This window comes from Amblyomma americanum, chromosome 1, assembly GCF_052857255.1.
Source record: "Amblyomma americanum isolate KBUSLIRL-KWMA chromosome 1, ASM5285725v1, whole genome shotgun sequence".
In the NCBI taxonomy this organism is placed as follows: domain Eukaryota; kingdom Metazoa; phylum Arthropoda; class Arachnida; order Ixodida; family Ixodidae; genus Amblyomma; species Amblyomma americanum.
Genome location: NC_135497.1, coordinates 281,275,677 through 281,289,105, shown reverse-complemented (window position 1 = coordinate 281,289,105; position 13,429 = coordinate 281,275,677). Strand labels below are relative to the sequence as shown.

Sequence of the window (13,429 nt, the reverse complement as noted above, 5' to 3'; positions counted from 1 at the left end):
AACAGAAGTTAATGAAACCTCTTTCAACTAAAACAAGACCAAAAAAAAGTGACATGCACGCATGGGACTAAAAAGAATGCTGCATCGCCACTGACAAAGGATATGGGGAATGCACGAGTTACTAAACGAGAACCACTTGTGCTGGCACTATAATGGTGCCAGCACAAGCTCTGCATGTGTGTTTGAACCTTAATTATTCAAATATGCATTAAATATCACAAAGAATAACTCTCGGCTAAGTGACTGTTTACGGTGATACACTTGGCTATGAAATTCCAGTTGCTACTGGAGGAGACCGGTAAAATGCCACAAAGAGCAGTTAAACGCACCTGAATGTGTGCGATGTAAGCATGAGTTGTTCAGCCTTTGTAAAAACTTTATAGGGCCCACGGAGTTCGCTTGTGCGGCATCGCCAGCACTCCAGATCTCTCGAAGCTGAGAGGATTCCTCTTCCTCGCCACTCCAATGTTCGGACTTACGCGGATGCTACGGGAGCCCCATTACAGGGCCTAGAAGACAAACCCTTGGGCTCCTACAAAGGCTGCACATACGCGTGCGTGATGTATACAGAGCTACTTTTTGATCAAAAGAACACCTGAAGCGTGCAAAAATGCAAGACGCTTCACAGCCAGTTACCAAGCTCGAACGGAATGCACAGAAGTCAAACCCAACTAAGCTAGAAGGCCGTTACGGAGAGATGGAAAAAGAAGAAAGCGAACTTACCGTGAGCAGCCTGCTCTGGTTGTCCAGGCTGACCGTGGGCTCGATGGTGTTCGCCGAGCGGCCGAACATGTAGGTGAGTCCGAGCGCCGCCGCCGCTCCCGCCGCTGCCGCCAGGCCGTGCACGCCGCCCACGTACGACAGGTATTCGCTCATCCCGAACAGGGATGGTCCTGCGGCGTCAGGCGGCACCCGGTCAGACACGCCGACAGAGCACTGGGAAGGATTCTCTCTTTCACCGTGGACGCCCTGGCAACCTAGCTCTCCTGGGCTGATTTTGAGAGTATATTTACACGCGCCAGTCTTTGAGTAAGTAAGAAATTAGAACGCTGTCTGAGTGCCAGCAATGTTGGGCAGCTATACAGGCAGCAGTCATGCAGGCATCGTGATGTCCAGCTCCAGCCGGTGCTTCACGCGACGTCCGTTTCATGCTACCCTGCACTTGCATTTGCACCGCATACGGCTGTTGGCTTTATGAACTTGCTTAGGCAAGCAAGCTGAGCGACACGGCGAGCACTGAAAACTGCGCCGACCAACGGTGCAGAACGTGTGCGCATCGCGACATTCAAGCCAAAGGAGGCCGCCGGGGGAAAGCGCGATATTTCAGGAGGCACACGCAAACCAACAGCAATGTGAGTATTTCGTGCACTTCGCGCTGAAGCTTACGGCCCCAACGTCTCCCAGGGACAACACTAACAGGAAGCAAGCTGCTTCCGTTTCATAATGGAGGAATGCAAGTGCCACGCAAATAAACACCCCGCTCCCTGGGGGCCCGTTCCGCATCCTAGCCAACTGTCTCTGTCCCTCCACCATGATACGCCTGAGCAGTGTGCACTCGTTGTCACGATCTTACTGTTCTTACCGATCTTAGACGCCTGTTTAAAAAAAGAAAAAAAAAGGGGGGAGGATGCACGACTGATCTTACCGATCTTAGACGCCCGTTTAAAAAAAGAAAAAAAAAGGGGGGGGGGGGGGGGAGGGTGCACGCGCAAGTTCAAATTTGAACTCGCGTAAGAGCAGTTTTATATTTGCTCCGAGGACATCGCGCTTCATGAAAGTAATGCAGCTACAAGCCAGTTAAGAGGGCAGTCACTATACATTTCGGAAGAGGGAACTGCGCACTCGACACAAGAGTGAGGCCACACGATGAATCACACACACGTGCGACAAGAGAGCGGCTTCTGATGACTGCGCACCTTGGCACCATCATCGACACAGGGGGAAGGCGACGCCAGCCCAGCCAACCGAAACCCGGGCGAAAACGCGCCACTGCGTACGGACCAGCACGCCGAGCGTCAGACGCGACGCCCGCGGCGGAAGCGCCGCGCCGTGCCTCCCTCCCACAGTCGGTCCGTGACGCGCGTGCACGGGCCGCGCTACGAATTAAAAAAAAACAAATGGGGGGGGGGGGGGGGGGGGGGGGGGCAACGCTTCTCAACAACCCACGTTACGCGCTGACGTAGCGGCGAAACTGACGTCGCCACCGTGTATCGAGAGGGTTCCGGAACCAAAAAAAAAAAAAAAAGAGCGCGCATGTTTCTGGACACGTGGAGCGAGAGGCCTACAACATCCCCTCCGCCAGACCTTCCCGCTGGCAGCAAAAGCTCGTCGCTTTCGCAGGTACCGCCGGGAGCCATGCCGATCGAAACCAACCCAAACGCCAAAAGGCCGCAAATGTGTTACGCTTTGCGGCTACCTCGAGCAACTTTATTCTCTTAAAAATTGCACTCCCTATATATTGGCCATTGCGAGGAAATTATCGGCGTGTGTTGGGCTTGGCCGCTCCGGAATACTAATCGGGAGTCAATCCCACCGTTCGAAGTTATGAAAGATTCTCACAGACTGCGGGCATTTTTTTTATGCGCTAGTAAAAGACGAAAACTGCTCGGAATGTTGGGCTAACGAGCAAACTTCTAGAAACCGAACGAAACCGTTACGACAGCCATTAGACAAAATTCCGAACACGCTAGCACAAAGTCACGAAATCTACAAAGTTTGAGCAACAATATTGCGTTTTGCGAACGCGACAAGAAAGGAAGAGAGACAAATCCAAAAAATAAGAAAGCGAAACAGCCCATCTATCTTACATGCGCAGTCGCGCACGGCGACGCAAGGGAGGGAGGGAGAGAGAGAGAGAGAAGGCAGTATAACGCGCAAAATAAAAGCACGGACAGGCGCATCCGCCGTCGCTGTGCACGGAAGATCAAGTTGCAACGCAAAATGCGCCGCTCTCCGCTTGCCCTGCGCCCGCCCCCCCTACGCATCTGGGCTCGCCCAGAGCCATTGCTCTGTTCCGGGTTCGCGCAGGAAGCAACAGCGCGAAAGTTGTCCGCTCGCGAACAACGCTGGGACACGACACTACTCTCACTCAGTGATCGAACGCACCGCCCGCCAGAGTGCTAGCAACGGCTGCTGCGAGAAACAAGCGATTCGAACACAGTTCGACGACAGAATACTGGCTTTCGACGCTGTAGAACAAGGCGACGCGAAAGACCCGACCAGTGGGCGGCCGTGCGAACGTGACAGTATTGCGGTCTTCAGCCTCGCAAGCCAACGCTCGAGGCGCACGCGCGAATGACATACAGCGTAACAGTCCCCGCATCCTGACGAAGCGCGCTTACATCGAGCTCACCATCGTGCCTGCACTCAGTGCGGCAGTAAGCAACTACCTTCCTAGAGCCCCACGAGGCGTTGCCTCGGCAGTCAAATGACAACGTTGTGTGCGAGTGCACGCTTGAGGCCGAGACCGGCAGAGCGCGGAAGAGTGCGCCGGTTCCTCTACCAAGGGCGTACGGAGGAATAGTGCGCGGTCGCTGATCACTGAGCGAGGCAGTCACACGAAAAGGAGTGAGTGCGGGAGAGGAGGGGGGGGGGGGGGGGGGCACTAGGATGTGGAAGTACACAGCTGCTCCCAGCGTTAAACGCGCACGTCATCAGCTCCGACGACTGCAACAAAGAGCCGCGGTCGTCGCGACGGGTAGTGCTGGGTTTGCACACGCGCGCGTTCGCGATGATCCATCGCGCCGATCTTGACTTCCCGGCCGATTCCGAGGCACGGCAGCTGCGACCGCCTCTCTGGGCGCGGTGAGGACGGCCGTGTGGTATACTCAGCGTGTGTGCGCCGCAGCTGAAAAACAGAATCGTTGGTCATACATGGGGAAACTTGGCATCCGTCACATCCCCGAAAGCGCGAGATCGACGCGTCAGAACCACGCTGTACGATCGGCAATTTTACGTCGATTCGTGCAGGCCACTCGAGCAGCCCTTCTGTGCGAGACAAGTCCACCAACCACACGTGCGGCTGGCTTAGAAATGCCGCCCACATCTGGACCCTTAGCGCTCAAAAAGCACACCAACTTTTATGGCCCGCTTTAAAGGGCCCCAAACCCATCCCTGCAACCCTCAGACAGTATTCATTCACACGGGCAATGGAATCCCTAAGCAAGGGCGACTGCGCCCAAGTCACGCCTTCCAGAGGCCTGCGCGGCGACGAAGCTTCCGGTGTGGGCCGGCGGCGAAGGCGGGTATTGTTTGCTCGATCGGCACAAACGGTCCCCTCCCCAGCGGTATTTTATTTTTTATTTTTTGAGATTCTGCCTGAGCGGCGCTTTCTTCCGTCTCCGTCTGTCAAGTTCCCGGCCCGTGTTGTACGGGGCCGCTCGCGGCCACGGTGCTCGCGGCTGCATCCACTACCCCTCCCCCCTTACTTTTTTAGACCGCTGGGTCGTATGGTAACAATGATGCCCCCCTCGGCTCCGGCTGCCCAAAGTGAATGGGACGCGGGAGAGGGAGCCGTCGCCCAGCGCACCCCCTTCGTGCCGAAGACCTTCGCGTGAAGAGAGTTTTACCGGAGCAGGACCAGCCGTATGGCCAATGAGGTAGCGCGTAGCCGCTGCTACCCGCTGCCGCGACTGCCAGGCCAATTTTGCCGTACGGCCGCAGTTACCGCAGTTTATTTTACCAAGTACGACGGTGCTAAAACTATTAGCTTAGCGCGTACCGCCACCGCGCCGTCAGTGCAGACAGCCCTGAGGACGCCAGATGGGCGCCACGTCCCCGCCAGCTGCGGGAACACCTGCCGCGTCGGAACCCATCAGCGCGTGCGCACTGACGGCGCGCGAGGTAGCAGTATAGTAGCGGTACGCGCATGGTATGGGCTATGCTAAATGTCAAGTGAAGGAAAGAGCACAAGGACGTGACACAACACAGGTGTTCGTCCTTGCCTTTTGCGCTGATTCCTTTCACTTGACTTCATGGGCCAACTATCCCGCCAAAAAGCCCCATTGGTTCTGCCAAAGGTGTCTAATAGCGCTACACTGGCGGTCAAATTTCTGTGGCACTGCAGCAGAGGCTAGGCAGGAAGTGGGTTGGAGACGTCATTTGCCCCAGTGCCGTGCCAATGCGCCAAGTAGTGCCGCCAGTAAATAGATACTTTCAGCATAGCGCGTACCACTACGGCTTAGCGCGGCCCGCTGCTACGCCCGCGCTGGTTGGTCCCGACGTTCAAGACGTGCGCTGCTGTATACTGTTGACGTGAACGTGGTGCCATATGGCGCCCTGAGGGCGATCTTTGCATGCGCAGTGGCGGCTCGCGGTACACAGTAAGCGGTAGCGGTGCACGCTATATATGCTAAAGGTATCGAGTGAGAGTTGTCTCCTCCCCCCCTCTCCCACCCAAACCGAACACCGAAGCTACAGTGTACTAGAACACTCCAGTTCACAAGCCGAAGCAGCGTGGCTTGGTGTATGGCTGACACCGCTCGTGCTGTTCATCTCCGTTTCTGTGTCTCCTCTTCTGCTGCGCTGCAGTTTGTTTACCGAACACCGAAGCTTCGGTCGCCCACACCGTCGACGGATTGTGACATTCCGTGTGTGCTACGAGGATCCACGTTCGACGGCGCGGCGTAGACGGAGACCCGTGACAGCGGCATCATCAATTACCCAGCCATGCTCTTTGAGTGACGACCAGAAAAACCGGACCCGCCGCCGCCCCGGGGAAACAGGCTTTATCCTCCCCAATTTCCGGTTACATTCCAGGACAAGGGAGCTGTCAGCGGGCCAGAGCGCTCCGTACCACAGCCGACGCTATGCGCTACCGCGAAGACGACATTCTTTCCCTCCCCCCCCCCCCCCCCCTTTGTCGTGGGCTATCGCCGGGAAGGCACCCACAGCTTCCCAGAAGGGCCGCGACGGACACCTGTCATGGCGGACAGGCAGTACTCGCCAAGAATGTGGAAAGACAGGCGCTAGTGAATTAGCTCCGAAGAGAGAGCCTGTGTATACTCTCACTTGAGAGAGAGTGGTGGCGTTTTTGTTGTTTATTTAGTTTGTATTGTTAACAGACTCTGGGTTCGAGGCTAAGCCCAACCCAAAGGGGTGGTCCCCATCTCGCATGTTATTTTGGATTGGAGAATTGATGCTTTGGGCGGGCCACTGGAAATGACCGCCCTTAGTCCTTTGTTAATCAAGTGCTTAAAAGCGCATGTAAACGGATGCAGTCCAGTCTGAGCTGGGGCTCCATGCTTAGCATGTAATGTGATGCTACTTAGGCACTAACCTGCCCGGTCGATGAGTAAAGTAGTGCAAAGTTTGTTCTTTTGTAAATTCAGTTCTGCTTTTTCCAGTTTAACTCTCTGTATATGTATGTTGTAAAATTATGCTCTGCTGTCATCATCTACAAGCTCGCCTCCTGTTCATCTTCCAAGCCGAACGACACTAGAGGAAGGGTTTGTGAACCATCCTCGAAGAAATGGACGACTATTGAAATTCTACTGCAAGAGCTGAGGACGACATCGTTCACCAAGAGGGCCTTCAGCGCCGAAGCCCGACGGCGTGCAGCTTCTGCCAGCAACCGCTCGAGCCCAACTCCGGAGCCACTCCATCGCCCCCATGAAGTCGTCGGCACGTAAGCTCGGACGCCCCAGCCTCTGATGTATAACCTTAATCATGTGTAATTATTGAATATACCTGTTTGTTTAAACTGAGCCATACGGTGTCTCTTTGCCTCTCCGTCCCGTGTGGACCTGCGCATTATGGGGGTCATCACAGGATACACTGACCGCCGCTTTCTCCCTTTCCGCCTAATCCGATAATTGCGAGGGGCGGCGTGCGCGGTCGCTCTCTCGTATAGGGGTGAAATATTTTGTGTCAATGTGTTCCGACGTGAACTGAAACTCAAGCCTCACTGCAGTGCCACGGAAAGTTGTCCGCGAGTATAGGCGTCTTCGTGCGAAACTACGCCGTTAAATGCGCCCCAAAAACAACAGAAAAATTAACGTGCCACTAAAGACTGGCTCCTAACACAGAAGAAAATGAACATCGTTAAAACTAAAAAAAAAAATTAGAAAAGACACCGCGTGGTCGGCGCGCTGTCGTGCGATGCACAAGCGCCGTTGCAGCAGCACCGCGGATGCAATCGCAACCTCCGGCAAACCACCAACGCAGGGAGAGAGAAGGCTTCAATCGAAACCCTATAGCACGGGCAGCTTCGCGAGAAACGGTTAGCGGCGGTCCCTGAAGGCACCGAGCACAACGCGGGAAGGCCGCAGCAGCTACCGCGTATACACAAAAACGCACGGATCCACATCATCCTGGATGACAGAAACTATGCCGCGAGAGAAATTTCCAGGAAACGGGGTAGTGGGCGTGTCCGAAAGATGGGACGACTTTGTGCGCGTATGTCCGCTTAGCACGCGCCGCATATACGGAGACGGTTATCGAACCAACTGCTGTTTTTCGATATATTGCGAACCGCCGCGCGACGGAAACCGCCCCGCCTGTCACCTGAAGCCATACACGACGCCAAACAAAATAGAAGGAAACGACATCCGGATGAATCACGCCAAAGAGCTAGCAGCAATGCGCCCTACAATGCGAACACGGAGCCGCAGGAAAGTCGTGAAATCACTCCAGTGTCTAAAAACGCAGTGAAATATGATGACGACGACAGTGATTTAGTTTAATGGCACAAAGGATGCTCGGCCCCACGGATAGCGTCTTTCGGTCCGCACGAGGCCCCAAGCATTTCACCCATGCAGATAAGCCGAGCCCATGGGCCAGGAAAAAGCTCGTACGCGTTGTTAAACCGGTGGCAACCATCGGCACCGGGGGGATCGAACCGCGCGCCTGCAGCATACGCGAAGTGAAATAATTCAGTCTCAGCGATCTTGCATGCCCATGACACGAAAAGCAAGGAAAGGACAGGAAACTCCTAACTGTACCACATGACAGACGCAGTAAATGCTACATTAAGACAGGAAGCGTATAATACCACACATTATACCGGCATTGCATTACTCTAGCAGACATCGAAGCAGAAATCCTCTAAACTTTTGCAACTTGGTATGTTCATTATAAGGGATAAAAACAGCGAGAAAATCCTAATGTTCGCTGAAAACAGGCACACAGCGATAACTATAGTAAGTCAAGAATGTATACACAGAAGCCCCACTGAGGCCCCAAACAAAGCGAGCGTTGTGCCCGGGGCCAAGCTGCGGAAAATTATTCCGGTCTCTTTCTGTTGGTTGCGCAGGCGCGCAGCCCGTGGCGTGTTTGGGAAGGCACAAGCGCAGAGATAAGAGAACCTGCAGACTGCTCCTAAACAACCGCCACAAGACTCAGTTATATTGGAGACTATTAGCATAGCACGCATACCGCTTCGAGGGAGGCTTACATCAATAGCCGATCCATGCAACGGTTGAAGGCGATCCCTTAGTTTGAACGCGCGAGGAATCGTGAAGCTTGGACACGTACGCCCGCAAACGCAACTCGTCATGTTAGCCCCAGATGTCAAAGGCGGGTGTTGACAGCATGACTAGTTTGAACCGCACCGCAAATATTATCAACCATGTTGCTTTCTGACAGATGACAACACGCAGGCAGGCACCCTGTAGGGCACGCAGACAGACGACGACCCGAGCGTTGTGTCAGCGTCCGTGAAGTTGTGTTCTTTTCTGCGCTGTTACAGTCAAGATGAATTACCAACAAGACCGGTCTGCGGTCTCAACAAACTTGATACTGACGTGCTTACGACGGCAAGGCGCGCTACTGAGTTGTAGTATGTGAGTGTATACGGCACGTGCATCGACGCTTGTAGAGCCTTTGCGACTGACGAGAGAGATGCCAACGGGACGCCGCGTTCAGAATGGCTCCGTACAACCGTCTCCGCGCAAAATGACGAAACTTCTCGATGAGATCAACCGCACGAATCGGTGAACAGACAAAACTATACGCAGCTGGATATCGGTTTAAATATATTTAAACAACGCAGTAGGCGCTGCAATATCGCAATGTCTGCGCTTAGTGAGCCCCTGAATGATAGAACAAGGAGCACCTTGCGCAAACTTACCGGCACAGTTGGGGCCGACGAGACGTTAAAAGACCACCGGTGACGAAATCTGGGGCCGGCGCTACAAGCCAGAGTCAAAACAACGCCACGTGCCTTCGCCACCGCCGAAGAAAAAGCTCATACGTATAGTCTTCAACAGCTAAACTGATGGCCACAATCTTTCGGGAAATAAAACGGGGCAATACTTCTGGATTTCTCTGAGCCTGCCGAATCAGAACGCTAACACTACAGGCATTATTTTCCAGTCAGGCCAGAGAGAGGGAGAAATGTTTATCTTTCAACACGGTAGCACCAGGACACAAACAAATCTGAAGACACTTCAAAAAAGCAGACTGCTGGATGAAGTGGCGCATGTCCCTACTTAATTGAAAGGGCGCTCAGACAACGACACACACGCGGTCAGACGCGCCTGTGTGTCTTTTCTGATGGCAGTCTGAGCGCCATTTCAATCGTGAACACTGAAGACCACGCAGCACATCGCCAGTCTCGGCTGGATGTTCTAGCCCATCGGAATATGACGCGTTAATTGCTACTTCATCTTCACCACAATGAAGTTGGCGTAGGGTAATCTTTTCTGTAGGCGAGACAGCACAAATCGCTATATGCCGCTGTTCTACCGTTATGGAGCAACTATAGCCCATCAGCCATACTCCGAGCAATAAATTTGCGGAGAATAATCCCAGACACAAGTCATTGTCCGGTCTCCACAATCTGCTTGGCAGGACCCGCTCAGCCAGGCGGGACAGTGCGCCGCCGGCATGCGGTCGCGAAGCCACAGAATCTCGTCTGCTCGCGCTTGGCAGACGTGCTGCGTGTCGTCGTCTTCTGTCGGACCCCTATGGCCCGTTACAGTGCCGTCACGAGTGCAGTGAAGCAGTGGGGCGCAAAAGTTGGTGCACTTTTTGCCGGCGCGGCATGGAGGCTCTTAAGTCATCGCTGGCGAAAATACACAGGCACAGAGACGGCTGCCACGAGGAACATTCTGAATGTGAAACCTTCTGCACTGATGACCGTGATCAGGGCCAATCAATCAATGTTTTACGACAAGCGAGGCACACGCTAAATGAAACTCTTCGTTACTGCAACCGGACAAAGGTCCTGCGTATTTCGCGCAGTGCTATCGCTGAGTGCAGTGAAGCTCATGCCGCCGCACTGTACGAGTGTGACAGCATACATTTGTAGGATACCATGTCTCACTGAGGGAGTCCTTTTCAAAACGGACACCTACAGAAACCGTACCTCGCGATGTTACGCAAACGACCACAAGCGTGGACAATAGCTAGGGTGGCGAAGGCATCGCTGTAGCACGGTAACGCTGCCGGCGCGACTTTTCATATTAACTGTTGTGTCCCCTGTGCGGTGTCCCCTTCTTTCGTTCTGTTCTGTTTCACCAGTGTTCCTTTCTAACGGCCACTTGCCCCTCTTCGCGCGCCGTCGCGAGATGTCCTCCACGGCGGGCCCCCGCGCCCCCTTGTTCTGGGAAGCCACTCCCTCGTGTGGACGCCGCGCCGTCCCCTCTGTCCTTCGGGCGGCCAGTTCGGCTTGCGCCTCGGTCGACGCTGGTCGCACCCTCTTTAGTAGTAAATAAACAGTGTGAAATTACCGCGTGTCTTTTGCTGCATTGACAACTACCGGACACGACACTAACCAACCTCCTCCCTAACCCGAGCTATACAGCCTACGTTACACTACTATTTCATGATATAATTAAACACGTACACGTTTCAGCTACACGTTTTGAGACGAAAAACACGAGGAGCATAGCCGAAGGCAATTACCTTTTCCACAGTTCGTGCAAAAATAGCCAGCAACAACCTGCAAACAGCACAACGCTCAGCGAACATTTCGGCTTAACCCTACAGGACAGAGAAAAGTAGAAAACAGCTGAAATGGCCGCCTGGTCGCAGAGGAGTCAATGTTCTTGACCTCAGAATCATCGCCTACTGCACATACCGCAAGCAAGTCGGCCGTGGCCATTGCAAACATCCTTCCAGTATTAGGTCCACTGCGCGCAGAGGACGCGGCAGTTCCCGGATCGTGACATGTGCCCAAACCCAACCTTGCAGTGTGCACCAACTAGCCCGACTACACACTCGTACATTCCGCTAGAGTTGGGATGTTCAGCGCGTGAGCTGCCCCATGCACGCATACGCCCTCGCGAGCTTCGCGCAGCCGGACGACTTACGTTCAGTGGTGGTGAGCGTGCAGCAGACATCTCTGAGCGATGCGGCACTGCGATTCTGTGCACAATCTATGTGCGGGCGTTTGCGTATATGCACGCGTTCCGCCAAAATGAAGCAAGACGACCCGAAATCGCCTCCTCGAAATCAGTGCCTTCTAATTCAAGCTTCGCTGTCCGGATTGTCAGCTTATCAAGATCAGTCTCAGAGGCTCCTGGGGACTAGACCCCGGTGTCCAATACAGATCTCTCCATTCAGCGTCTTCAGCTTTATCGCGAACAGGAAGAATTGCAGAGTAGAGCGATAGCCGGACAGGAGAAAGAGAGAACAATCACGCGACGCCTTGCTCAGCCGCTCCTCCGTCCACGCTCCGGGAAACACCAAGATAAGCACGGTCTACGGTGACCCGCGCAGCAGTTTATCAAGCAAAAATGAGAACCCGCCGACAGACCGAAAGCTGGTTCCGGTGAGCCGCCTGCTGCGGGTTCACGTGAACGACGCATGCATGCCGACTTGCACTCAGCAATCGATGAGCCCGTACCGGGCACCACACCGGCATCGGACTGTCGGCCTGCTATTATTCCCTTCACAGGTCGTGGTTTGGATTCCCTGCTGTGCACCGTCGTTCGTTACACAACGTTCCAAACCGATCCAGGATGTATCACCGCGACACAACGCACGGCCTGCTAACGCCGCCGGGACTGCACATCTCGACTGCACAGCGCAATAAACGCGCCTCTTCTGTTCCCGAACAACAAGGCTCCCTTCAACCGCGACTGATATCTTTAGTCGTCACACACATAACTCAAGCTCTGTGAAGGACGTTATAGCGCCCACTTTAGGCTGCCTTCTCATCGCTACAGCTTATGAATAGACGTGACACCACGTTATAGAACGAACAGAAGTTAATTTTTCCACGCCACATGTAGCGAGCTCTGCCCTCTATGTTGTCGTGAATGTAAAGTGTGTCGTGCACTCCGCAATGCCTGCTGAGACATCTGGTTATAGTTCGAGCGTCTCCACGCATCGCGCTGTCTGCGAATACTTAAGTGATGAGAACAGTGACCCGTGCGTGCAACAGAAGCGATGACTTGAAGCCGCGGGACGACAGAGTAGCGTGACTCACGATACACGTACTGATACCTCAGTGACATTACCTTGTCTCTCTATATCTTCCCATTAAACGACAACCGTGCTTTGATGGCTACACTGAAGCAAACAAGACATTTCCTTATTAGCGAGACGCACGCAAGGAACTGAGAGGACGTGCAGTGATGAGTAAAAATGAAATCAGTGCGGGCACCTGCGCTATACAACAGATTCGGATGCCCAGGCACCTTCGTCCGAAATAATTAAGGTATACATCGCCAAGGCTAAGCACGTGACATTTTGATCAAGCGAATTTTTACTTAACCAAAATGTCGCTTTACTGGACAACTTAATGTGGTTCGGCTAACGATCGCCTTCGAGTCACTTCGGGCCGCATGAGCAGCTGCCACTCCCGACTGACTACCGCTGAACTCACCGAGTTACATCCATAAAATGGCAAAACTGGTCGCCATATTACCGATCATAGCGGTCACTCTCGCGGAAAATTGGCGCCACTTTCTGTAATCCCCGATTCCATCCACCAACCTCAGATAGGCGCTTTAGTTCCTTAGTTTTCGGAACATCACCGCGATACGATCGATGCATCGCTGAAAGCGCAGCTAACATGCCTAAAACGTCGAGGGCCTACCGCGGCGCCCTTCCCAGATGCTTCGAAATACGCGAACTTTATAAATAGCTGCGGCAACAATGACTCGAGGCAGTGCCGATTCAGCTCCGCGCTTGCTCGAGATATGAGAACGATGCCAGGCGAAACAGGAAAATAGCGACAAATAATAAGCTAAGAGAACAACTCGCAGCCTGTATACGGCGCCGGCGCTACTGTGCAGCAAGTTCGGCGAATGAAAGGCAGGGGAACAAGCAAGCACTCAAAGACTGGAGAAGTAAATCCAGAGCCTGAAAAAACACTCAAGCGCCACCCTTCACTCGAGCACTCCTTGAGAGCATGAACACATTGCGAGCCGCACAAAGCAGAGCTGAGTCTGTACACACAAAAAGGGCAGATTCCAGGGTCAGCCCTTGTACACACAAACACGACCTTTTTCGCGAAGAAGCGACGGTGAGAGGTCCGCGG

At 53.8% G+C, this 13,429-nt stretch overlaps 1 protein-coding gene across 5 annotated transcripts in view; it reads right to left on the bottom strand.

The window, feature by feature from the left end:
- Positions 1–13,429, bottom strand: part of LOC144115194 (long-chain-fatty-acid--CoA ligase 1) — a 121,526-nt gene that overhangs the window by 38,901 nt on the left and 69,196 nt on the right. For 4 of the 5 annotated variants that reach the window (XM_077649459.1, XM_077649462.1, XM_077649461.1 and 1 more), the window contains one exon: positions 724–893. In XM_077649459.1, coding sequence (XP_077505585.1) covers positions 724–893 — 170 coding nt within the window. Of the gene's footprint in view, positions 1–723; positions 894–11,252; positions 11,376–13,429 lie in introns of those variants that run through there. The other variant, XM_077649463.1, reaches the window with a different exon arrangement.